This window comes from Labrus bergylta, chromosome 6, assembly GCF_963930695.1.
Source record: "Labrus bergylta chromosome 6, fLabBer1.1, whole genome shotgun sequence".
NCBI lineage: Eukaryota > Metazoa > Chordata > Actinopteri > Labriformes > Labridae > Labrus > Labrus bergylta.
Genome location: NC_089200.1, coordinates 2,198,761 through 2,224,395, shown reverse-complemented (window position 1 = coordinate 2,224,395; position 25,635 = coordinate 2,198,761). Strand labels below are relative to the sequence as shown.

The 25,635-nt window shown below is 43.9% G+C and overlaps 1 protein-coding gene across 2 annotated transcripts in view; it reads right to left on the bottom strand.

Annotated features, from left to right (window-relative positions):
* pik3r3b (phosphoinositide-3-kinase, regulatory subunit 3b (gamma)) overlaps positions 1-25,635 on the bottom strand; it is a 219,129-nt gene that overhangs the window by 93,236 nt on the left and 100,258 nt on the right. For both annotated transcript variants that reach the window (XM_065955558.1, XM_065955559.1), the window contains exons 6-7: positions 21,199-21,391; positions 16,872-16,957 (exon numbers count right to left, since the gene is read on the bottom strand). In XM_065955558.1, the coding sequence (XP_065811630.1) occupies positions 16,872-16,957; positions 21,199-21,391 (279 nt within the window). The remainder of the gene's footprint in view (positions 1-16,871; positions 16,958-21,198; positions 21,392-25,635) is intronic.

Sequence of the window (25,635 nt, the reverse complement as noted above, 5' to 3'; positions counted from 1 at the left end):
TAATCCCCGTCAGGAGACCCATTTCTTCAGCCTCCCTGTCTTGGTGAGTTATTCTTCTTTTGTCTGACCTGGTTTTACTCCAAAAGAGACTCAGCCATCCTGCATGCGAGTATTATCCCAGACAACTCAGATCAACCCAACAAACGTAGAGTTTGAGAAATCTGTGTTGCCCGTTAATTTAGAGCATTTCAAACCCTAACACCTGATATCCTTCTGACTATTTAACAGGCTCTGTACGGACATATTAGTACAAGTATTAAAGGACTCAGTGATGCTTTGGGGTGCAAAAGTCCATTTTTAAAAATGTAGCTTATTTCTTCCTCAGTAAATTTTCACCAACAGTGGGTAGCTGGTATTTTTCTCACGTGCACCCTCTCCACCTTCTTTAGTACATTAATGCAGCAGGAGGTGTGTCTGTACCTGCTCGTCAGTAGCATCAGCGCGCTAACATTAGCTAGCTATCAGCGTCAGTAATGTATGTCTGTGTCCGACATACTAACTTGTCTTTTTGGTCAGCTCCCCAAGTTTGAATGGGCATGACGCTTCTGATTGTGAGATATTGAACGATTCTCACCCCGAGTGATGCTTAGATGTGATTACTTCCCTGAGCCAATCATAATGAAGCTATCCGAATGTTAGCGAGCTTCAGCTAGCCAGGTATGGATGTTTAAGGTGACTGCAGTTGTCTAATTTCCACTGCAGGAGTTTAGCTTTAGATCATCGGTTTTTCTGATAGTTATGAAGGATAATTCACTAAAAGTTGACCTGGATGAAATCACCTCTGTTCCCAAGGTCACTTATTCAGGGAGGTTGAGAATACATGAAGGTCAGACACGTACACCAGGCTTCATGTGTGATATATTTATTATACCAATATCACCAAATATTGGAGCCTCTAAAGAGTAATATATATATATTCCAGTTCTAGAAAACCAGTTAAAAATTAACCACAGTCTGCTTGCAAATGTTAATTGAGCGAATGAAACTCTCCAAAGTCTTGAAATACGATAAATGTGTCTTTCTGTCTGAGACAAAAGAGAAGGAGAGAGACTTTTATTACTCGTGTGAGAATACAAAACTCATTATTCTTTTCTCTCAAAGGCACCATAAACACATCAGAACATGTGGCCTGGTTGTGTGTGTGTGTGTGTGTGTGTGTGTGAGTATAAATGCAGTACATATGCCGCCACATGTTTTGTGTGCCATGAGATCCTGCAGATTACCGTCACCTGTGGTCCTGCTGCCTCAAAGCTCGGCCCGTCAGACACCAATTACAGCTCCCGGGCCGCCCATAAACCTCCCAGCATGAGAGGAAAAGGTGAGATTGTCTCTTTACAGAAACCTAAGGAGGGAAATGACTCTCTCCCTCTCTCTCTTTTATCCGTCTCAGTCCTTATAATATCAGGCAGATTTCATATCTTTCATATAAAGTGCCCTTGACCTTCAAGCGATATGAGGAGCTTGATAGAGCATCATAATGGTGCTCTATAACTTTCCGTGTGGTTGAGCAAGCAGAGCAGTGCAGGCTTGCAGGGCATCTTGCTACAGATTAGCTGTTAAAGTGTGTTGCCATAACTCGTCGAGCCTGTAAAACTCATAAAACACAGCAGGGAAGGTTCTGCGGGCTGTAAAGTCAGGCTGCTGGAGGAAAAAAAAAATCCAAGCTGCAAAAGTCTTCTGTGGAATATGAGGATTTTAAAAAGGTTAATACACAAGGTTGGTGTTTTTCCATGTTTTTTATTGCCAACAAACCATAAAGAAAGGAAAAACAAATAATGTATCACCTGCTGAACGCTGGAGTTTTATGCTAAAGTTGGACCAAGAATCCAAATGAATCCACATTTGGTGTTTTACTGTGTGTTCATGACAGATTGTGTTCATGACACCGGTGGACTCAGGAGGTTTGAGGAGCAGGGGCGAATATAATAAAAAGGGCACCTGCTCTATTTGTTTGATGCACCAGCACACAAAAAGTCACACCCTGGAGGACATCTCATCATGTTTTATCTACCTCAAGGTCATCTGAGCGTCCACAAGATGTACATGGTAATGAAGTTGAGTGTGCAACAGTGTGTTTTATTGATATGTTGTTGATTTGTGATTTGTTGATGGTGGAAAATAATGAAGACTTTGAACAACAAAATCTGCAATTCTGATAAATATAGTCAGGTATCGTCAGCATAATGTTGATCAGAAATACTGAGTTTGACAAATTTTATGAGATTTCTAAGTTTGGGATCCATCCAGCAATCCATACCTCCATCCATTCCTCTTTCCATTCATCTATTCATACATCTTTCCATCCATCCATCCACACATCCATTCATCCATCCATCCATCCATCCATCCATCCACACATCCATTCATCCATCTATCCCTCCATCAAGAAATCCATTCATCCAGCCATCATTCATCATCCATCCAACCATACCTCAATCAACCAATCCATCCGTCATCCATCCATCCAGCAATCAATCCAGACCAACAGCAATCCTGAAGGTACCCTCTGAGTAATGATATCAATAGTCAATATCGTTTGACTTGTCAACTTGATATGGAAGTTTCAGTGGTAGAATTTTTAATGGTTCTTGAGTAACTGACCCTGGACCTGGGAAATTAGTTTCAGGGTAAAATGGTAGGGTAAGTGTTTCCCCAACCTGCTACATTTTGTTTAACAGATTTGGTCTGGTGCAGTGTCTAGAGGAGGGAGACACAGAACCAGAGCTTGTGGAGTCCAAAACTGACCTTAAAATCTGCTTCTGCTGCTAAAAACAAACCTACATATTATCGCTTATCATCCTACTTTACAAAACGATGAGTCATGTTTGAGATGTTGAATGTCGTGTAATGATGTCTTATCTTGATTTGTGTTATTTAAGGTGATGTTATGGGCCGGTCTTTATTGAGCTGAACTTTAATATGTTGATTGCAGATGATAGTACTTTTCTGTCAGCTATAAAAAAAAACAAGATTCATAATAATACAAGTTGACTGAAGGAAAACGGGCGATGTAAACAGATTAATTTAATCATGGTGGATGTTTCTTCTGTGTTATTCAGCTGGTTTAAGAGGATGTAAAGAGGGAACTAAAAAAAGATGGATATAGAGGGAAACAAATAAAACAGACCATATAAACTCCTACTTATCCCTAGATGCTCCTCCATCAGATGATTCCTAAACATAGCATAAACAATTCGTCATCGAGGTGAGCTTGGTTGGACTTAATTCACATCCAGCGGAGTCGTGAAACCCCCGAAGCTGAATTCACAAAGCCTTCGAAGGCCGTGGAGGCTCCAAACTGACCAATTTAGAAGTAAAATTCAACAAACAAAAGGCAGGATGAAGTGCTGCGTGCATACTGATCGGCCCACTCTGTGGCCAGCTGTTCCCCGAGCTGCCCAGAGGTATAGAAAAACCGACTCATTAGTAATTCAAATCGGGCTGAGTCAGGAGGAGAAAAAACAGTGGTCTGATTCAAACAACAGAATTATTTCTGCTGAAAAACAACAGATCCCCAGTGAGGCATGGAGGGAGAGAGCAGAGAGGATGTCGTGAGGCAAAAAACAAACGAAAGCAACACACACACACACACACACACACACACACACACGGACGCAAAGTGATGCAACGACCCCGTGTTCCAAATACAGCAAATTAGAAAAAAAAACACAGACCAACATGGAAACAACCAAACCTGATGTTTAGAGATATTCCTGATTCAATTACTGTAACACCTCAAACAAAGTCAACCCTGAGCCAAGGCAGGAGTTTGAGTGAGTCTGTGATACAAAGAGTGTTTAGAAACACAGGTTCTTCAAGCTTCCACATATCTGGAAAATAAAAACTCATGAGTAAAGTTTGAGTGTGTACAGACAGAAACAGAGACTGAAGAGGTTTGGGGCGACGCCCACCTTTGATTCCTGATTGGATCTCATCAGTGTTCTTTCCTCTGATTTGTCGATGCCACTTTTACAGAGCTGTGTTCAGGTGGACAACAACGACATCAGGCTCAACTAGCTGTCGACTGAACGAGAAAACAAATCACAGAAAGCTGCTGTTAGTTTTGTCTCAGACCTGATTTTTGAGTCGCACGATCAAATTTCAGCGGGGATTTTAGAATCTAAAATTCACTGGGGGGCCCCTCCAACCAGCGACCCTACTGGCCAGGGTCGCCAAGCCTGCCTTGCACCTCTGAGCTCGATGGTGCATTTCTTGACTTGTTTGACATTGTTGTCGTTCGACTGCACACACTCACACGGTGAGAGCAGACCCACGAGACAATTCCCCAAACTTCAGGGCTTTCCTTTCCTGATTGTGCCGGTTCACAACAGCAGCGTCTGAAAGCACCATGGCAACAGCAGGCATACCTGTTGATGAATCTCCTCCTCCTATCAACAATAATATGAGCAAGAGAAATGTCGGCAGGTCCTTTGGCTGAGCAACCATTTATTCTGACTTCTTGACGAGGACAGCAAAGCAACGGTACTTCTGCTGCTGTAGGAGGAAAACCATATATGGAGGTGGATTTAACTTCCTAGGAAGAAGTTATGTCATGCCGCAATATGCAACTGAGCAGGAATATCTATAGACTATATAGATAATAACTATAGACTGGTGAGTGGCCTTCAGGGAAATATTGAGTCACCATGACTTGATTTATCATCTATTAGCAGGTACATACATGCCCCCCCCCCCAAGAAAGAACTGTCAGGACATCAAACCCTGACATGACTCCTCGATGCCTAGGCGAGGAGTGAGGAGTAACCTTAAATAAACTACATTCCAGTTGGACCTCTTCATGCAGCACTCCGTCAATTCTTTCCAACTGAGAAACCAAAAGTGAGACATATTTTGGAGATAAATGCTGCTCTGACTTCCTCTACTCCTTCAGGTAATGTCAGAGAGAGAGAGAGAGAGAGAGATGAACAAAGAGAAGGAGTGATGCAGGAGAGAGAGAGAGAGAGAGAGAGAGAGACGGTGGCAGACAGAGACGGAGACAGGAGGCAGCACATTGGTATTCACGGCTGGTTTCAGCTCACCCATCCATCCCTGCCTCATATTCTTTACATCACATTTGCCCTTCAGTGCAGCAAATGTCTCTCACACAGCTGGTGGAGAGAACACGTCTGCTCGCAGGGGAGCCGGACAGCCGATCACACACACACACACACACACACACACACACACACACACACACACACACACACACACACACACACACACACACACACACACACACACACACACACACACAGGCTTGTGAACGTGCACGCTCACACGCTGTCATACTGTGCTGCAGCAAAAACAAGCTTTTTTTAATTGCGACATGGCAGAATCACATGTTTCATTTTCTTCTTATCACATAATTATGTGCATCATTATAACTTTGGGTCATAAGTCCGATGCATTATTGATGGCGCGCATGAAGAAAAATAAATCCTTTAGCCATAAATTGTCAGAGAAACAGTGCAGCTCCTTCCTTTATCAGTCGGATCGTCTGACAGGAACAGAGTCTCGTATCACTCCCACTTCAGATCTCTGTTACAAAAATTATCAGACGGCTTTTTTAATGGCGGTGAAACATGATGAAATCTGAGCAGAGCGCTCGTTTAATGAGGCCGCATCCTAAGACGAGCTCTGAGATTTGGGTTTCAAACAGAAAATTGAATGTGAGCTCCAGAGCGAAGAGCAGGAGGAGAGGGAGAGGGAGAGGGAGAGGGCAGAATGTGTCCAGAAAGACAGAAAACGAAGGGTTAAAGGTCTCTATGTGTGTCCACATGCACACTATGCTGGTCACTGAAGTCGCTTGGGGTTTTTTTTTTTTTTCTTCTTGTGCATGTTTACATCATGGCCTGGATTCAGAACCCTGGACCTGCTCGGTGGAATAGTCAGAGAGAAGAAGAGCACATTGTGGAAACACCTGAGGCAGGTTTCTGGACCGTCTTTGATGGTTAAAAAGACGACGACTGAGAAATCAAAAGACAACGACAGCTGATCTGAAACATGGACCATATTACTCACATTCTTATTACTAAATAGCCTGAAAAATACGGTTTAAAAACAGAATACTTGTGAAAATGTAAACATAGTTATTGAAGGGCCTTCATTTCTAATACTTTTATATTTGATATCTGAATTCGGCCTGGGCAATAAAACGATAATTATTGCAATAAAAAAATTAAAATGTTCTCAATATAAATATAACAAATGTTTGACCACAATGTAATTACACCGCCCAAACACTGGAATATGGGGGGCGCTAATGTACCCTAAATGCTAGTTGCCACCCGACATTAAAGAGAAGGAGAAACATATGACGGACAGCCAATCATCGCAGGGATATGGGTGTACCGCCTCAAAGCAGGAGGAAACATCGTCGACAAGAAAGGTCGCTCAGCTGCAGAAGTTTGGAGATATTTGAGATATTTCAAAAAACAAAAATCTGTTTTTGTGCCGAAAACAAGAGCAGCTAAAACGGGAAACACCTCAAACCTTTTCCACTGTTTGAATGCAATTCAACACCTAGAATACAGTTTAAAGATTAAAACATGTGAAGACTTTATAGTTTTCCTCCATTGGTGTGTAAATGTGAATATCCTGTATGTTTTCACAGACTCTTTTTGTGGGTCCTGAGCGGAACAAATGGTGACAACGACAATGTTGGTAAGACAAAGTGGGAAAAAGGGCGTATCAGAGAAGAGGGAGGTGGAGTCAGACGGCGCCGTACATGGCAGGAAATGTAGCTCCGGGTGACCTTATGATCCTTAAAATTACATACGAGGGGATAAACATGGCAGCCGGGGGCCGTTTGATGTTAATTCAAGCTTTACATGAGCACATTACAGCAGCAGAGTTTTTGGACATTAACCAGGGTCCAAATCCTTCCCAGAATGCATCATAAAACAAGTGAAGCAGTGAGCAGCAGCGCACTGGATGATGGGTATTATGAGATAATCTTCTAATAGAGACGCAGCTCAGGGATAAGGCTGTGCAGAGCTGAGGGGGGGGGGGGACTACACCGCTGGATTTTAACCTTTTAAATGTGGAACTTCTGTACCCAGAGGAGCGTCTTAAATGTAATGAATCACTCAAGGCTTTAGAGGAGGAATTTTTTTTAAACATTTTTTTGTGCGTTCTGCTTGAAGAAGAAAACATTTGAAGCGTCTTGTTGTAACTTAAAGTCGTACAGTATGATGCTGTAGTGCTGCTCTCTCTGACGGGTAACGGAGACCTGGAACGATTATGTCTCTGTAGACGTTGAAAACATAATCTTTTCCATAAAGATTTATTTTTGGGCATTTTGTTCCTTTATTGGAGAGATAGGACAGTGGATAGAGTTGGAAATAAGGGAGAGAGAGAGTAGGGGATGACGTGCAAGCCACAGGTCGGATTCAAATCCGGGGCTGCCAGCTCGGAGGACTACAGCCTCTGTACATGGGGCACACGTGCTCTAACTACTACGCCACCAGCACCCCTTAAAAACCTCATCTTGAAAGAATGATTTCAGTTTAGTTGAAATAAAAAAAGGCTTATTTTGATTCGCTGAAGTCTTGCAGCCACAAAGACATAAAGACGGTTTCTAATTTTAAAACGCACACCTGTAACGACTGTGAGCCGTAATGTGTTTTATAGGCCGTGTTGTTTAAGTCTTGTAAACAGGTGTGCATGTGCTGGGAGCCGATTGGCCGATCCATTTCCTGTGCCTACCAATGGTACCCTGAGTGTCTAAAAATGTAAATTCTGGTTGATGTTTTTGGGGGGGTAGGGATTTTGAAAATGTTAAAAAAACAGAAAATCAAAAAAAGACCAAGGACTTTGAGTTTTCTGTTGTATCTTTCATCACTATAAGAACACTGATTTACACAAGTCTGACACCAGTCCACACCTGTGAAACAAACTCGTAGCAGCTGCAATCCATTCCTGGTGAAATTGCTCTTTAGTGTTTTTTTTTAGTTCTTTTAGTCGCAGGTTTTGGACATCAGCTTTTACTCCGAGACAATAACAGACTCACTGTGACATCTGGTCCCTCATACGCTAACAGAAACAAGATGGTATAGCGGAGTCAGCCGAGTTCTCCTGCACCCAAATCCAATTTCTGGTCGGAGCTCACCTCCTGCACACGGGCAGCGTCATGTTGAAACAGGAATGATTGGTGACATCATTAACCTCATCAGATATATCATGAAGAGGTACCTGTTCATATCAGGGCTTCCACAATTTGATGACCTCGTGTGATGGACAGCAGTGGCCCTGACTCTGTCCGTGTGTGTGTGTGTGTGTGTGTGTGTGTGTGTGTGTCTATGTTCTGACCCTCACCTCCCGACCCCCTGTTGGGGCCGACCGGGCCACATGTTCCTCTGTATCCAGCTAACAAAGTCATTTCAGAGGCCATTACCTTCATCTCAGGCTGTACAGTGAACTTTGACCTCATGATGTGAGAGACAGAAACCGACAGAGAGAGAGAGAGAGAGCGAGAGAGAGAGCGAGAGAGAGAGAGAGAGAGAGAAGAGTTGCTGGGAGATCTCATGTTACAGAGACAGGAAGTCAGGATTCAGTCTTACTGGAAATGTGTACCTGAATGTCGAGGGTTTCTCGAAAGTCAACAGACAGCGGCCATTTTCAAAACAAACTAATGTAGTTCAGCGTTGTCAGGGCTCGGCGTCCTGTCGCTGCACTCACAGCACTGTCAGTTAAATGGCTTGTCCCTCAGCTACCAATCAAAATCAAGAAGGGGCGGGACTACTAATAAAATCAGCTTTGTCTAGAAGGTGAAACTAATCTTCGTCTTTTCAAGGGGAACAATTTCAGGTATGGGTTCTCTCTCTTGAACTTGGGTTCAAGTAAAGGTGTGAAGGTGTGTGTGTGTGTGTGTGTGTGTGTGTGTGTGTTATCAGCCGGCACATTGATCCATGTAACTGTGAGCAGCTGAATCTGGACGCAGGCCGAGGCACGATACAAAGTGACCACTTGTTTGACCTTAATCGCATACAACCATGATGGCCAGCGCAACATATTCACATGTACCCTAGTGTGTGTGTTTGTGTTTGTGTGCATGTGCATGTGTGTGTGTGTGTGTGTGTGTGTGTGTGTGTGTGTGTGTGTGTGTGTGTGTGTGTGTGTGTGTGTGTGTGTGTGTGTGTGTGTGTGTGTGCCCTGCTGCTGACCCTGAAGGATTACACCGGACATTAAGCTGGCACTTTCCTCCCAATGGGATGGAGTCAGGACATGACTTAGCTGTGAACCCTTCATACACACACACACATACATGCACGCGCACACACACACACACACACACACACACACACACACACACACACACACACACACACACACACACACACATGCACTGTTTATGTATAAATACACCCGTACACACATGTTCCTTTTAATGTATCTGACTAACATGTATTCACACTCTTGTTGTAATCTCACACACACACAAACATGCCTTCACACACTCTCATCTCTGACCTTGGCTGTGTGTTTGTGTGTGTGTGTATGTGTGTGTGTGTGTGTTATGAGTTCAGGAAAAGGTCCAGGTCAGTGACACATTAGCGGCTGAGGAGCTTTATATTTCTGAATCCTTTTCATTTATTTTGATATAAAAAAATGTGAATTCAATCTTCTCATGAATTATGCATATTTTCTTTCTCTTCCAGGGTCAGATGAAAAAAGATTCATCTGGAGGTCAGGAGGGTTAAGCACAGAGCTGGAAACAGGATGTAGTTAGTGTAGCTTAGCATTAATACTGAAAGCATGGAGGCAAAGGAGAAAAAATATGCACGACAAGGGCTGCTAGTCTGGCTATGTTTTCTTATACAACAGTTAGTTCTGAATCTGAATCCAGAGAACAACCTCACGGAGGTCATGTTCGATATCTTAGTCGTACGACTGCTCACACACACACAGCGACAGCAGAGCCACGAGACGATTCCCCGACTTCAGGTTTTTTTTTTGTGTCTGAACAAACTGACAGACAACATCTGGAATCACCATGGCAACAGCAGGCATGCCTGTTTGATGTGTATTCTCATTTGTTGTGATCTAGCTGCTAGTTAGCTTGTTGTAATAGGTGATGCTAAATGTGTGTGTGTGTGTGTGTGTGTGTGTGTGTGTGTGTGTGTGTGTGTGTGTGTGTGTGTGTGTGTGTGTGTGTGTGTGTGTGTGTGTATGTGTGTGAGAAGTTTTTTCGGTGTCATGCTTTAATGGCTTCTGGAAAGGGTCCATGTGGGCAGCTAAATTCAATTCTTACTTTGACTGATTCTTATTGAACACACGAGGATGGAAGTTCAGATCGACTATAAGCAGCCGTTAGTCAATCTGATTTGATCACCATCACCTGTCAGCTCTCTTTCAGGGATCTGAGGAACGTAGATTTTACCATCTGACCCTTCTTGGCTAAGTTAGAGTGAGAGAGATAGAGAGAGAGAGAATGAGAGAGAGAGAGAGAGAGAGAGAGAGAGAGAGAGAGAGAGAGAGAGAGAGAGAGAGAGAGAGAGAGAGAGAGAGAGAGAGCCAGTGTATGCAGAGCAACAGTCAGTGTGTGTTTGTGTTTGTTTGTGTGTGTTATATCCATGCCAGGCTGCGGGCACGACTTGCGTGCCTGGGAAGGAAAACAGCTCATAACAAAAGCAGAGAAAGAGGGAAAGCGAGAGTGAGAGAGAGAGAGAGAGAGAGAGAGAGAGAGAGAGAGAGAGAGGGAGAGAGACACAGAGAGAGAGAGAGACAGAGAGAGAGACAGAGGGAGAGAGAGAGAGAGAGAGAGAGAGAGAGAGAGAGAGAGAGAGAGAGAGAGAGAGAGAGAGAGAGAGAGAGAGAGAGAGAGAGAGAGAGGAGAGAGAGAGAGACAGAGAGAGAGAGAGAGAGAGAGAGAGAGAGAGAGAGAGAGAGAGAGAGAGAGAGAGAGGGCCAGAATGTGAATGGGTGTGTTTGGAAGTCCTCCCTTCTTTTTTCTTACAGATTTTAGCGTGCTGGCTGACAGATTGGCTTGACCACACTGAGGCTTTACAAGCACACACACACACACACACACACACACACACACACACACACACACACACAACACACACACACACACACACACACACACACACACACACACACACACACACACACACAGTGCAGAGATGCTAAGCCGGAGCACTCAGCCGGAGCAGCAGCAGTGGTCGTATATTCAGACTCCATTTGGAGAACATGGCTTGGAGGCCAGCTCTCTTGAGAGGTCAATGGGCATGTGCACACACTCTCACACACACACACACACACACACACACACACACACACACACACACACACACACTCACACACACACTCACACAGTCACACACCTCTGTTAAGAGGTTAACATACCGCCAACAGGCACTGCAGTAACCCTTGACCTCCACTAATGCTGTGTGGAGGGGTGGTGGGGGAGGTAATGGGTAAGAAAAATGCTCACACGTGAACCTGACCTCCCTGTTTTAGACCTCTCTCTCTCTCTCTGTCCCATCGCTCGCCCTCTCCCCGTCTGCATTCATCAAACAAAGGAAGGCTCAGAGAGATGTTCAGTCACTCTGCCTGGCCACAGAGCTCACACACACACACACACACACACACACACACACACACACACACACACACACACACACACACACACACACACACACACACACACACACACCTTGGGACCTCCACAGATTGAGCATCTCTATGTAAGAGCTGTACTGACTGAAAATGGCGAAATCACACAAAAACTTGGGGGTTACTTCGGCTGCATGTCCCTTGAATGAGACCAGAATTGGGTATAGCAATAACAACATATTGATAGGAAACACATCGTCGACCTGACTTGTGTCATAAAATGTACAAATTGCTGGTGCCAAATATCGATATTTGAATTTAAAAAATCTGATCAGATTTCCCTCCAAAGCAATGGATGCTAATTATGTTAGCCCGTTAATGGCAATTACCATAAATCCTCATACAGTTGTAAAACTTGATATGTGTGTCTGTTTGGCCTAATTTACTTTTATAGGACTCAAGTTGCCGCTTCTCTTAAAACCCCAACTTGAGTCTTATAAGGTTAAATATAAGACTCACATAGGCTGAATACAAAGTTTGTTGTGGCACTGAACTGTACACAAAGAAAGGAGTAGTCCAAGCATGGTGTTGAACAGCCAAATATGACTCAGCTGACAAAATGATGAATCCAGTTAAGCACTATTTGCTTCCAACGTTAACTGTTTGAGTGTTTCTAGTCTGGTCAGAGTTTGTCACAGTTTCTCGAATTCAGAGGGAAAATGTCTCGGCTGCCTTCATCAACAGATACGTGCAAAACCAGCCTACATGTAAATAAGACAAAGACAGAGCTCCGGAGAGATTAAGCCAAGATGGAGAACTGTGTAAGTGTGTTACATCAGTGCAATTTTCCCACATCATACCCATGATTACAAAGCACCAAGAGGGCTATGAGGATTTATTCAGACACCCAGCAGCGCGCGAGAGAGGGTTGTGTAAGAGATGTTACAAAAGACACACTTCAAAGATGGTAAAAAAAAAAAAGAAACAGCTCCCTCTGGTCCTTTTGTTGCTGTGATGTAAGCTTGTCAGCCAACACAAAAATACACACTCAAATTCTTAGCAGAGACACAGAAAATAATCCCACAGATATATGCACACCCGCTCCGTCTTCCTGACTTGATTTGAAAAATAACTTTCCGAGTGTTCAAAGAGCATGCATTCATCAATAGAGAACGAACTTTAACACACAAAAAAAGTCAAAACAAGATGAAAGAGACAAAAAAAAAAGCAAATGAGGAAGCCGAAGCACAAAGCAGGACACCCTGAGGAGGAGCCCGCTGAAATGTCAACTGTGTTTTTGTTAATCAACCTGTGCATGTTTGGATGTCCTTTTGTGTGCTTTCCATCAGGCTACATTTCTACATTAGCATTTTAAAGATATTCTGAATCAGGACAAAAATCACAAATCTCCAGTGGCAGCACGGTCCCCGACCCCTGATGTATCCATTCTACCCCCCACCACCCTGCAGGATGGATTATGGTTTATGCCATGAATAATTGATCGTCCTCCAGACATCATCCCGTCCTTTTGTGAGTCACCGACAAAAAATGGAAATCGAACGAATGACACCGGAGTCCCACCTTCTGTTGGGTCTGATTTGTGGCTTCACGAGGTGTGTGTGTGTGTTTAACTTTGAAGTGACTCACACACCAATGCAAAATGGCCTTAAGATCAAGGACAACAAAGGGTACATACTATAGCTGCTTTCTCCAAAAATAGAAAGGCACCATAGAAGAATTAAATGTGAAAACTGTTTCTTTAGCTTAGTGTTCCTGGTTTAACCTTTTCGTTTTCTCTCTCAAGTGGCAATTTAGTGATAGATAGTAACATTTTATATATCTTGAAAAAGGGAATAAGACCACATTAACTTGTCAAAGCTACAATCTCTAACCCAAAAGCTTTGACCCGAAGCAGATAAGTCTTAAAGGTATAAAAAATAGTGATGTTAAGACTGTAAAAATGTGCTGTCGGATTGTCATCTCACACTGTACGAGTTAATCCTTTATGACGCACAACCAAAGCTGAAGAAGGATGTGCTCACGCTGCGGCCTGATTGTCAAACACGACCTGAGTGGGACATCATGATCGGGACAGAGCGTTGACAATTTTCAATAAAGTTTCCTTTTAAAACCTCCACCAACAGAGGTTGATTGGCTCTCATGCTTATCTGTTCGCTGCACATGCAATCAGGATGAAAGTTGGCCGGACACAAAAATCCGGACAGAAGGGGCTTGAATTTGCTTTGCATATGCCCCGCCTTAAGAACACTAAACATAAGGAAGTGTAAGGTGAGTGTCATCAGCATAAGTGCAGAGAAAGTATCCCTTTATATTTTGAAAAGTGCTGAAAAAGCAGTGTGAACGATAAAAAAAGAAGAGGTCATTGGATGGTACCTTGTGGGACGCCCCAAAGAAGAAACTAGCTGAGGCAGATTATAAATAAAAACATTTTAAAGGTTTGTTTTCCATGGAGTGACAGTGTAACTGAGGCTGTGATAGGGGACAAATTAATATATTTAAACTATTTAGAATAAGATCTGACCCTAAAAAAACAATTGGACCAATAAGCTTGCAGCATTTTTAAAAACAGGGTACACCACATCCCATCAGAAGGCGTTTCTTGAAACAGAGGGAGATTCCCCACCAGTGGATTGTCAGTAGTGTGATTCCCTCATAGATACATAAAAAAGGATGCAATAAATTCCTCTCATCCTATTCGTTAAGTATTTATTTCGTTCACCAGAGTGGGATTTGTTGACGTGCACTGAATTACAGAATGCCTCTGGCAACGTCGTCCATCATCACATAGAGGCAATACAGATTAACCCGTCCTGCTCCGTGACAAAAAAAAAAAAATCAGGTGATGGCATTGTTTATCAAAGCGTGTTAGAAAAACCTGGATTGCCCAGATTATGTTTCCCCCGTCAAGTTTAAACCATAAATCAGACTCTCATCTGCTTCTTAGTGAACTACTGACTGCTCCATGTCAAGGAAAACCTGACCCGTCAGCAGCCACTATAATCACTGCAACCACCAATATGTCGACCCTGGCCTTAACACCACTGACCTTAACAGACTAGTGCAACGGCACACACACACACACACACACACACACACACACACACACACACACACACACACACACACACACAAACACACATTCTGACCTGCTGACATTTATACACACACATACAAGCGCTGACCCACAGGCAATGACCTCAGCAGACTGCCTTTGCTGTTGTAATCAGCCACACACCTGCTGTCTGACCTTTCTTTCGTCCTATAGAGCCGGATTGATCTCTCCAAAGCAGTTTATTTTCTGCCGACCACAGACGGTATATGAGAAGTGAATTTAGCCTCTCGTGTTCTAAAGTGAAGCCAATGTGGCGGTACCTTAAGGGCCTGTGTCCACAGACGGCCTGTTTTCAATCCAAAGCCTATGAAGTTTAAGTGCTCAAAGTTCTGAGCGCTAAACCACCCCTCAGTGTCAGAGTGTTTGTTGTCGCTGCACTCAAAGCCCTCTCAGTTCTACTTTTAGAATAGCACCAGTTTCATCAATGTAACTTTGCCCTTACAGACCAATCAAAATCAAGAAGAGGCCGGACTTCTGATATCAGCCTTGTCAACAACAATGGTGAAAGAGACGCCAGTCCTGTAGGGTTGGGTATTTCCCACAACCCCACGATACGATGCGTATCTCGATACAGAGGCCACGATGCGCATTGTATTGATTTTGGATAATGACCATGTCCTACACAGGAGTTCTCTACAACAGCTGTTCTTTATTTTTGAGAATAACAGCAGAGGCGTATTAAGGATCCCACAACTTAAAACACTTCAGTTCAGGTCCTCAGAGATCCTAGAAATACATAAAAATATTTGAATCCCAGAGCTATGGAGATGTTGTTATTGTGAACAGCACCATAGGTCTCTTTCAAAACTGTCATTATCACAGCTGATTCTGTAGCATCTGCATCGATATGCATGGAGCACATGACGATATATTGCCAAATCGATTTTTTCGAGCACAGCCCTACAGTCCAACTTGTCTTTTCTTGGGAACAGTTTCCAGGTGTAGAGCTGCTGATGCCAGGACACGACCCTTTTCTCAACTCGAGTTACAGCAAATATTAAGCACACAGAGCTTTTGAAAACACACATGATGGACATTACCGAGGGGAAAGGAAAGTTAAGTTTTTGTATCCTAGCAACAGTGAACGCTGGTGAGAAGTGCTCTGAAACGGAGGATGTTGGCGCTGTCGGTGCAAAAAGCACGATCTGTGGACACAGGTTCTCTGTCATTTTCCCATTGCCAGTAGGGGGAGACTCCAAACGTTTGGTTATCACAGAGACTATTTCAGAGTTTTTACTTTATGCACTCAAATGCTAGTTTCAAGTCGTCTTCAAAATATCTCGATGTTGATGGTACAAATGATGGTCTCATTTTTGATAAGGCAGGGGCTGCTATCAACCAGGATAAAGATGTAGAGATGCATGACTTCCTTCTCTTCACAATATTGTTCATTCTGGTTCCAATAGAAAAAGATGGCGGCTGCTAAAACCCGACACTCAGGCTCTAAAAAGTCCTTACAGCAGACGTACAGCCAAGACTCAAAGACAAAGCTTGTTTGATTTGATTATGTTTGGGAGCCTTTTTTAACCCGGCTAAATACGGCGTCTCTAGAGTACAATAGTCTGAGCCAGAACTTTTCAGCAGAGGTCAGGATGTTGTTCTTATATGCTTTCGCAGAAAAGATCCTGAGGTTTGATAATTGTATACTCTACAGTCCGTCAACACTAAACCAGATCGGCCACGCTCTCATTCATACGCCGGCTCTCAAACGAAACGCTCCAGCAGCAAGCAGGAATGTGAAATGAAAGAAAACATCCTGAAACCGCTTTGTTTTGTTACCATCAGCCGTATACATCCAGAATGAAAAGTAAACCAAATCTAAAGCTGTTATTTCATGCTTCATGCCCAATTTATCACGGCAGCCCGGGGCAGAGTGTTTGTCTTGTCCACATACTTCACAAACCAAACGTGTGTTTTCCCTGCAGTTTGTGGTGCAGTGAGGGAGAGTCGTGTTTCCTCTCAGAGATATGTGTGGTGATAAATTCAAGGAACAAACTTCATACATTGGAGTAGACAAAACATAGAATGTAACTGCATGTGTGAGATTTTCCAGACTCACAAGCATCCACACCAAGCTTAGCCGTAATTCTCAACATAATGCCACCAAACAGTGTCACAAATTGAAAAGCAAACAGGACGTGTTCTGAGCCTCTTTGTGTATGTAGATGGAAAACCCTACCTGGTGCAGCCTGCATCTCCATGAGACCTCCTGCTGTGATCAGAGCCTCCAAGATCCTGACGTGATGCTCCGGGTTAACATCCGCACTGTTGACAAAATGACACACGTTAACACGAGCTGTGCTGATCCTCCACTAAATCCTGTCCTGATGGAAATCTTATCAATCTTATCAAAAGCCTGAGTGGGTTAGCATAAGTAGGAAAAAACATAAAGAGCTCTAAAAACCAGAGCATGCACAGCACAGGAGCTGAACCCAGACCGGGGAGCAGCGAGACCTTGTGGCGTTGCTTTTCAGGAATCAGCCCCTCGTCTTTCTCAGAAATTTTGAGCACCTGAGATCTTTGAGGATGAGGAGATTATTAAAACATCCTCTTAGTCCAGACGGTTACTTCTTCACTCCCTAAAACTCTCCCCCCAAGAGTTTGGATTCAACAGAAAGAGAGGAAACATTTTCTCTGAAGTAATTCAAGATTGAGCAGCCGTCGTGTTCAGAAAGATTATTTTACTAACTAGAGAACCTTTGACATCAATAGAGAGACTGATTCATTATAAAGAAAATTCGGGAATGATTTCTTCTCAGGGATTTAATCTTCAGAACTTTTCATTAAGTAGTGTATGACCGAACACAGACAGAGCAAACTGTGAGCCTGAATCCTCAGGAAGACGTTCTGATGGGGATTGTAAAACAGAATCCATTGGATAAGGCGAGACCAGCAAGTGGTTCTGTGTACGATTAGACAAGACCAGCAGGTGGATTTGTGTCCGGGTAAGTGGAACCAGCAGGTGAATCTGTGTCAGGTTAGACAAGACCAGCAGGTGGATCTGTGTCCGGTTTCACAAGACCAGCAGGTGGATCTGTGTCCGGTTTCACAAGACCAGCAGGTGAATCTGTGTCCGGTTTGACAAGACCAGCAGGTGGATCTGTGTCCGGTTTGACAAGACCAGCAGGTGGATCTGTGTCCGGTTTTCACAAGACCAGCAGGTGGATCTGTGTCCGGTTTGACAAGACCAGCAGATGAATCTGTGTCCGGTTTGACAAGACCAGCAGATGAATCTGTGTCCGGTTTGACAAGACAAGCAGGTGGATCTGTGTCCGGTTTCACAAGACCAGCAGGTGGATCTGTGTCCGGTTTCACAAGACCAGCAGGTGGATCTGTGTCCGGTTACAGAAAACTGTGAGCCTGAATCCTCAGGAAGACGTTCTGATGGGGATTGTAAAACAGAATCCATTGGATAAGGCGAGACCAGCAAGTGGATCTGTGAACGATTAGACAAGACCAGCAGGTGGATTTGTGTCCAGTTAAGCAAGACCAGCAGGTGGATCTGTGTCCGGTTTGACAAGACCAGCAAGTGGATCTGTGTCCGTTTTCACAAGACCATCAGGTGGATCTGTGTCCGGTTTCACAAGACCAGCAAGTGGATCTGTGTCCGGTTTCACAAGACCATCAGGTGGATCTGTGTCCGTTTTCACAAGACCATCAGGTGGATCTGTGTCCGGTTTCACAAGACCAGCAGGTGGATCTGTGTCCGGTTTCACAAGACCAGCAAGTGGATCTGTGTTCGGTTTCACAAGACCAGCAGGTGGATCTGTGTCCGGTTTCACAAGACCAGCAGGTGAATCTGTGTCCGGTTTCACAAGACCAGCAGGTGGATCTGTGTTCGGTTTCACAAGACCAGCAGGTGGATCTGTGTCCGGTTTCACAAGACCATCAGGTGAATCTGTGTCCAGTGGGACAGTAACTGCCAATTTCCACATACTCAGCCGAGGGTTTTTTTCCATCGGGGCCATGCGCCCTGCCCCCACGGGGTCAGTTTCTGGAGCGCGAGCTCAGCAGAGGGCGGCCATGAGCAGCTGTACACAAACCAAACAAGAAATGACCAAACAACAACATAAACATTAACTTCAAATAAATACAAGGTTTCTCTCCTTTAGTTCTCCAACTTGATTCTTTTTGAGTGTTTGTAGATTTCTGGTAGATTCTGATTCATTTTTCCACATGAGTATGTTTTCCATTTATTTTTAAACACGCTCCACTTATTGCTTCTGGATGTTTGTCGTCCTGCCATCACAGACGTTGTCCGCCTGTTGGTGTGAATGATGGATAAATCTGAGTTTGGTCTCCACTGTTTCAAACATTCCCTCTACAATCCTCCTGAAGTTACAGATCGGATTGGCCGACTTCCCATTGAGTATGGGTAAGGCCTGGCGCGAGATTCACACCTTCTCCCCCGGACATTCAGGGGCCAGCGAGAGCTCGCCGTATCCTTTAGTCAGCAGTTAGTAGTTTTGATTTAAATGGGTTTTTTCCATGAGGTTTGTTGACAATAAGAAGCCCAAACATTCAAATAGCTGTGACTGTTTAATGACTTCCAGACTGCAGAGTATACATCTCAGAGCCATCTCAAATAAATCAACGTTTCCATTCAGATAAAAACGAGCCAACATGTCGACTGGTTTAGATAATATAGCATGCTATGATACCCCCGCCCCTCTCTGTATCCTCGGCGTGCACGTCAGAGGTGACGTGCACAAACAATCACGCTTTCTGACTCACTGACTCGCCTCTCCAAAAACCTAACCACATCTCCTCTGCCGCACACAGCGCCACGAGGAGACATTCCTCGGTAATTTCTGGAAACAAATGCAGACACAGGCGAGCTCGTGCAAGTGCAGAGAAACAAAAACACACCAACATCAGCGGTGCTGACGTCGTCCTCTCAGAGTTCAGTCAGAGCTTCACCTGCAGGAAGTCGTTTTATTGTGTCAAAAATCACGCTTTTGTTTTAACAAGAACAAAAACACGTCGTTTGGACATCCACGACGGATCTGAGTGACGCTTGTTGAGTGTCTGTGGTGGCTCAGCCCAGGGTTCAACATGGAGACAGAAAGTTTGAGTGCGTTGTCGGTCTGATTCATGAATGAAGAATGAGACGGGGAAACCCTCTCCACCCAGATGTTTCAGGACAAACAATCCGTTTGTGACGCCAAGAACGGAAAATGAAATAAACAACATTTCACAGCCTTTTGGGAAGTCCCTCCACATGTCAGAGTTTCATATTATGATTTAGAAAATAATACTCTACAGGTCATCAAACATGTACTGAGGGAAATGTGCGACCAAGGAACAAAAGGAAGGAAATAATTATAACAGTGTCTGTAGCATACACTTTCTTTCTAGCGATATCGAGAGGTTGGCACAGTTATCAGAAATTAATTAATTGGCAGGTACAGTATACACTCTTTGCAACATGCAGCAGTCACAGGATATAAACAAAACTCCTTCCTCTTATTGGCTCGAGGTGAATTCTCCTAATAACATCCTGCTGCGTTCTCAAATCAGCTCACTCTGACTTTCTGCAGAAAAGATACTAGAGGCTGGAGGAGAAACTCCGGGTGAATGTGTCTGTTTGCGTTCACACATGCAGCTCCTCCTGGAAATATCTGGAGTTTGTCAGTAGCTTTCTGCAGCTGTGAAAGCCAAATGAGTTTATATGTGTGTAAAATGGTAAATTAAGACTGAACAGAATATTTGTCTAAGATGAGATAAAACACAAGAACTTTAGATTCAGACAGCAAGTGTTTCAATCCCGGTGGTTCCAGTTTTGTTTCTGGTGTCTTCTTATTGGATAGCCGGCAGAGTATTGAGTTTATATCTTACTGATGAAACATTCACCAAAAAGTCAAACAGTTTATCTTTGGATGTGTTGATTTCTTCCTGATTGAAATGACGGAGCTGCAATTGACTCTGGCAGCGTTACTATAAACACATTTCATTATTCCAATATGTGAGAGGCTGCTGTGTTTCCACCATGACTAATGAGGACATTCACAGAGTGTGCAATGGGAAAGACTTTCATGAGTAGTGCCTCACATAAAGGTTTCCTCTTCTGAAGGTTTCGGCCTGGTTTTTTTCCTGTTACCTGCTCGAAGGGAGCATCATTTCCTCCCTCCGCTTCAGAGACGGAGACTGTGACTAACAACCCTGACTGGAATCTGAATAGATGAAGACACAAATGAAGGAGCCGTTAGGTGAGGAGTGATGCACATCATGAAGTCCTGATGGAAGGACTTGGATGGATTGCGTTGTGTTCTTTAGCCTGTACTGAAGTTTGAGGATGTGTTTAAATCGGACTCTGAGGTTTTGGTTTCAGCACTTGCGTCTGCTAATGGAGTCTGAAGCTTGAACACTGTTGCTATGGTTACCAGCAGCTTGATACACCTTGACTTGCAGATTAAAAGGAGGGGTTGAGCTGTTCAACTGCCTATCAGAACGCAGAAGAACACATCAATAACGTTCACTTCAACAAAAGGTGAAGGTCGGGTTACCTGACAGCGGAATGCTGGAAGACGGTCTCGCTGAAGGCCTGCCCCAGGAGCCGGGGGGCCGCCTGGGTTTGCTGGCTGACCCGGGCCAGGTGTGTGCTGAGGTGGACCAGGAGCTGGTGGTTGGCCTGAGGGACGCTGGGAGACTCCAGGATCTGCTTCAGCCTGTCTCCACACTCCTCCACACTCTGACTCTCTGCAGGAAGAAAGACAAAAAATCAGAAAACATTCAAATGTGAAAATTCCCGTGTCAACGGCAGGGTGATGATATCGACCAGCATCCAACTCATGAAGCTCAGTTCAGGCTCGTCAGAGTTTGACCGTAAAGAGCAGCTCTGCAAATTCAAAATCCACTCCCACAGTTTTGCACAAGCAGGGCTGCACAATAAGCAACAAAACAAAGAGAACATTTTTCTTATGAGACTCCTTCAATGAAGCTTGGTGGTACAAAATTACACTTTTATATATGCAACAATAATAAACAGATATTTGACTTCTCCAAATAGTCAATCTATCTTAACTTATCGTACATCCTGATTTCAGCCTAAGGCCTCGTGTCCACCTAGCGTTTATTTCCGGGAAGAAAAGCGCTGGCTGAGCGATCTGGAGTGTTTGCATGAAGCGTTTGTACGCTGATAAGAAAAGCGCTTGCACGTCCGTCCTGTCTCTCCGGCAACAGTCTGTTGACAACGGCCGCTGTATGACCGACACTGCTCCGTTACTTTTTACTGCATGGTTTATATTTGAGATCAGATACGGAGCAAAGAGGATGTTGGTACGAGACAAAACGGGGAATGTCATACATTTGCTACAAAAATATAAACTCAATATTTTGCAGGCTATCCAATAAGAAGACAGAAACAAAACTGGAACCACCGGGATTGAAACGCTTGCTGTCTGAATCTACTGCTCTTACCTTCTTATTGCTGTTCTCTTTTTATTTGCTTTTAGCTCTTTTAGTTTCTTACATCTTTTTAAATCTTTGGTTCCTCTTGGTCTCAGCTCGTGTTGTTGGGTTCTTGTGATGGTTCTTGTGATGGTTCTTATGATGGTTCTTATAATGGTTCTTATGATGGTTCTTGTGATGGTTCTTGTGATGGTTCTTATGATGGTTCTTATAATGGTTCTTATGATGGTTCTTGTGATGGTTCTTGTGATGGTTCTTGTGATGGTTCTTATGATGGTTCTTGTGATGGTTCTTATGATGGTTCTTATGATGGTTCTTGTGATGGTTCTTGTGATGGTTCTTGTGATGGTTCTTATGATGGTTCTTGTGATGGTTCTTGTGATGGTTCTTATGATGGTTCTTATGATGGTTCTTGTGATGGTTCTTATGATGGTTCTTGTGATGATCAGGTTCTATATGTCTGTTGTGTATCGTGCACTTTGGGTTCTTTCCTGTTGAACTGTATTTAATTATTTTTAGTATTTTGCATTTGTTATGTTCTTGCTGTTGTTTATGTTCTTCTGTGTTTGGTTTAGTTTGTTCTTGTTTTTGCTGTTTGTCAAAGCACTTTGTAAACCTGTGTTTTTAAAAGGTGCTATATAAATAAAGTTATTATTATTATTATTTGTAAAAGAGCGCGAGAGATCAACAGCGCCTTTCTGAAAAGATTTTTTTAACTTGAGCCCTTTGTGCGGCGGCCGCACAAAAAAAGCGCTGGACGCCGGGCTTTTTCAGCTGCTGGGAACACTCTCTACTCATTGCAAACAATTTTAAAAAGACGCTGACCCTCAGACAAAAACAGATGGACACAGGGCCTAACAGTTTAAAACATCATATTTTTAAGATATGGTATTTCAGAGAGTACAGCAGGTGGATGAACCGTCACTGATGGCTTCGTCTCAGACTTGCATTCTCGTACAGATGTTAGGTTTACCTGCAGGTCTGAAGTGTTTTTAAGGTGTTTGTTTTTTTATCATTTATTGATCTAAGCTGACTGTCGCCCCCTGCTTCAGACATATCATTATGTTGGAACCAGTCCTGTGAAAGAAGTCAGGAGAATTTTTCTGTTTCTGTATGTGTGAGCAGACAAAGGGGAGATGAAGGGTGCATGCATCTGTGTGTCTGAGAGCGTGTTGTAAAGCAGATCAGACAGCCGGGACGCTGCACGCATAAACATGTAGCACATTAAAGAACATTACAGCTTCTCCCTCAAACACACTGAACACAGAGCAGACGCTCCTGCTGTGGCGCCCGATGTGCAGCACCTCCATCAGTATCCATCCGAGCGTGCAGCCAATAAGCCGCACGCCCGGCTTTGAGGAGATGTTTTGGGCCCTGGCAGGACACCAGCGATTTGAATCCAGAGCCGAGTCGAGCAAACCAGAAGTAAAGCCAGCTCTCCTGACAGACGCTGTGGGGGAAGAGAATCACAGGGGCCGCCGCATACACGGACGCTTGTAAAAGTGACACAGCAGGAGGCGCAGGGGGGGATAATACGACTCCTTTTCTTGTATTAGCCGGGGTTCAGACAATGGGGCCGTGTTTGAAGAGGAGCAGGCGTATTGACGGGCGATGCTCACCACGGGACGTTTACCACCGCAAACAGGCTGCAAACAAGAAAACATCTGTGCCTGAGCCTGCTGTGTGAGGGCTTTATGGGGGGGGGGGGGGGGGGCACTCGGTGGGAGAGCTGGACTTATCAAGTCCGTTTATCTGGGTCTGAATCTGCCGTCTTAAGTTATTTATTTAGATTGAGTGTTTTTACAGCTCCAGTCGGAGGTTATAATCAGGTGACATACTCTTTTTCTTTAAGTTTTGTACTGTCTTGAGCTAAGGGTTATTTACTTCCTGATTAATTACACCTATGCTTTTATTTTGAAATACAGTAACTTCTGGTAGAAGATGGAAGGCTTTTGCCACAATCAAATATGTTTTTTTTTTCATTTCTTGAGAATGCAATTAGTAGTGTTGTAGTCAAGACCACACTAACCGAGACCAAGACAGACCCGAGGCCAGAGTGCTCTGAGACCGAGTCAAGACCAAGACCAAGACCAAGACCAAGACCAAGACCAAGACCAAGGCCAAGGCCAAGGCAGGGCGAGAACGAGTCAAGACCAAGACAATAAATATCTCTGAAGAATCCTCATCTTGTGTTTAGGGGGCGTGTCCCTCACTTAGACCGTAACACCGACAAGGTGTTAGGCAATCGCACCGGACAGCTTCCAGCTCGGGTCTGTACTTAAGGGGACGAAGGCGCCCGAAGGCGCCCGAAGCCGCCTGTGACACCCCAGCTGCGGAAGATCAGAGTCCCCTGACAATGTATTGTAAAAAGTGAAGGTGCACAATTTAAACAAAGGAAGTGCATGTAAGTTGTGTAAAATAACTCAAATCAAAATCCTGAGGCGGCCGTATCCGGGGGAAACAAATCAAAGTACAAATGAACTGACATTTTTTGTTCTTTTAAAAAGAGAAGTTTTCCTTCTAATCACAGTCATCACATCAGTGGTGGTCTTGAACGGTCTTGATTGAAAATCCCTTCTGAGGCCGAGACAAGACCGGTTCAAAATGCTTTTGATTCCGAGACCGAGACCTTCAAAAAGGGGTCTCGAGACCGGTCTTTTTCAAGTACTACAACACTCGCAGTCAGTAGTAAAGATGTGATGTAATGAGTTGTGTCTCTTCTCACCTCCTCTTAAAGCTTGAAGTGTCTTAAATACAAACACAAGAGAGAGTGGTTTAGGGACAGTAATATTCACAAAGGTCACCAAGAGGTCAAACTTCAAAACAGGAGGAAATGGTCTTTTAAAGTAGGAGGGGAAAAGAAATGGAATAGAACGCCGGCCCTGTGCCTGACACACACACACACACACACACACACACACACACACACACACACACACACACACACACACACACACACACACACACACACACACACACACACACACGTTGTAGAGTGATTTGTGTGATGCACAGCTCTACATGTTTACATGCCGCATGTATCCAGGTGTAAGAATGCTGATATGTATTGATCGGGCGTGTGAGTGTATTCAGTGTATTCGGCCGTCTGCGCGGGAACTAAAGTGTTGGAATCGATCCCAATAACACAGAGTGCCAACAGAGAGCTGAAGATCTGACAGAACCACCGACTCCATATCTGACACATGACTGATTGGATTCATGGAGAGAGAGAGAGAGAGAGAGAGAACACAACAGCATGCAGAGGCTCCATATTGTCGGTTCATTCAGGGTTACTCGGGCATATATTCAAACGCATGTCAAAAAATCAAGACAAACAACATGACCTCCCATAACACTATGTCAGTCATTTTACTGCCACGCTCTTTAACTTCATAACTCTTTTTTTTTTTTTACATACTTTATAATTCCCTGAGGGGGAAACTCTGAAATTGAGCGACACACTTCTCACACAGGTAGTCCTGAAATACACACACATACAGGACCTGTGGACTTTAATGGAGACATGTCAGAGT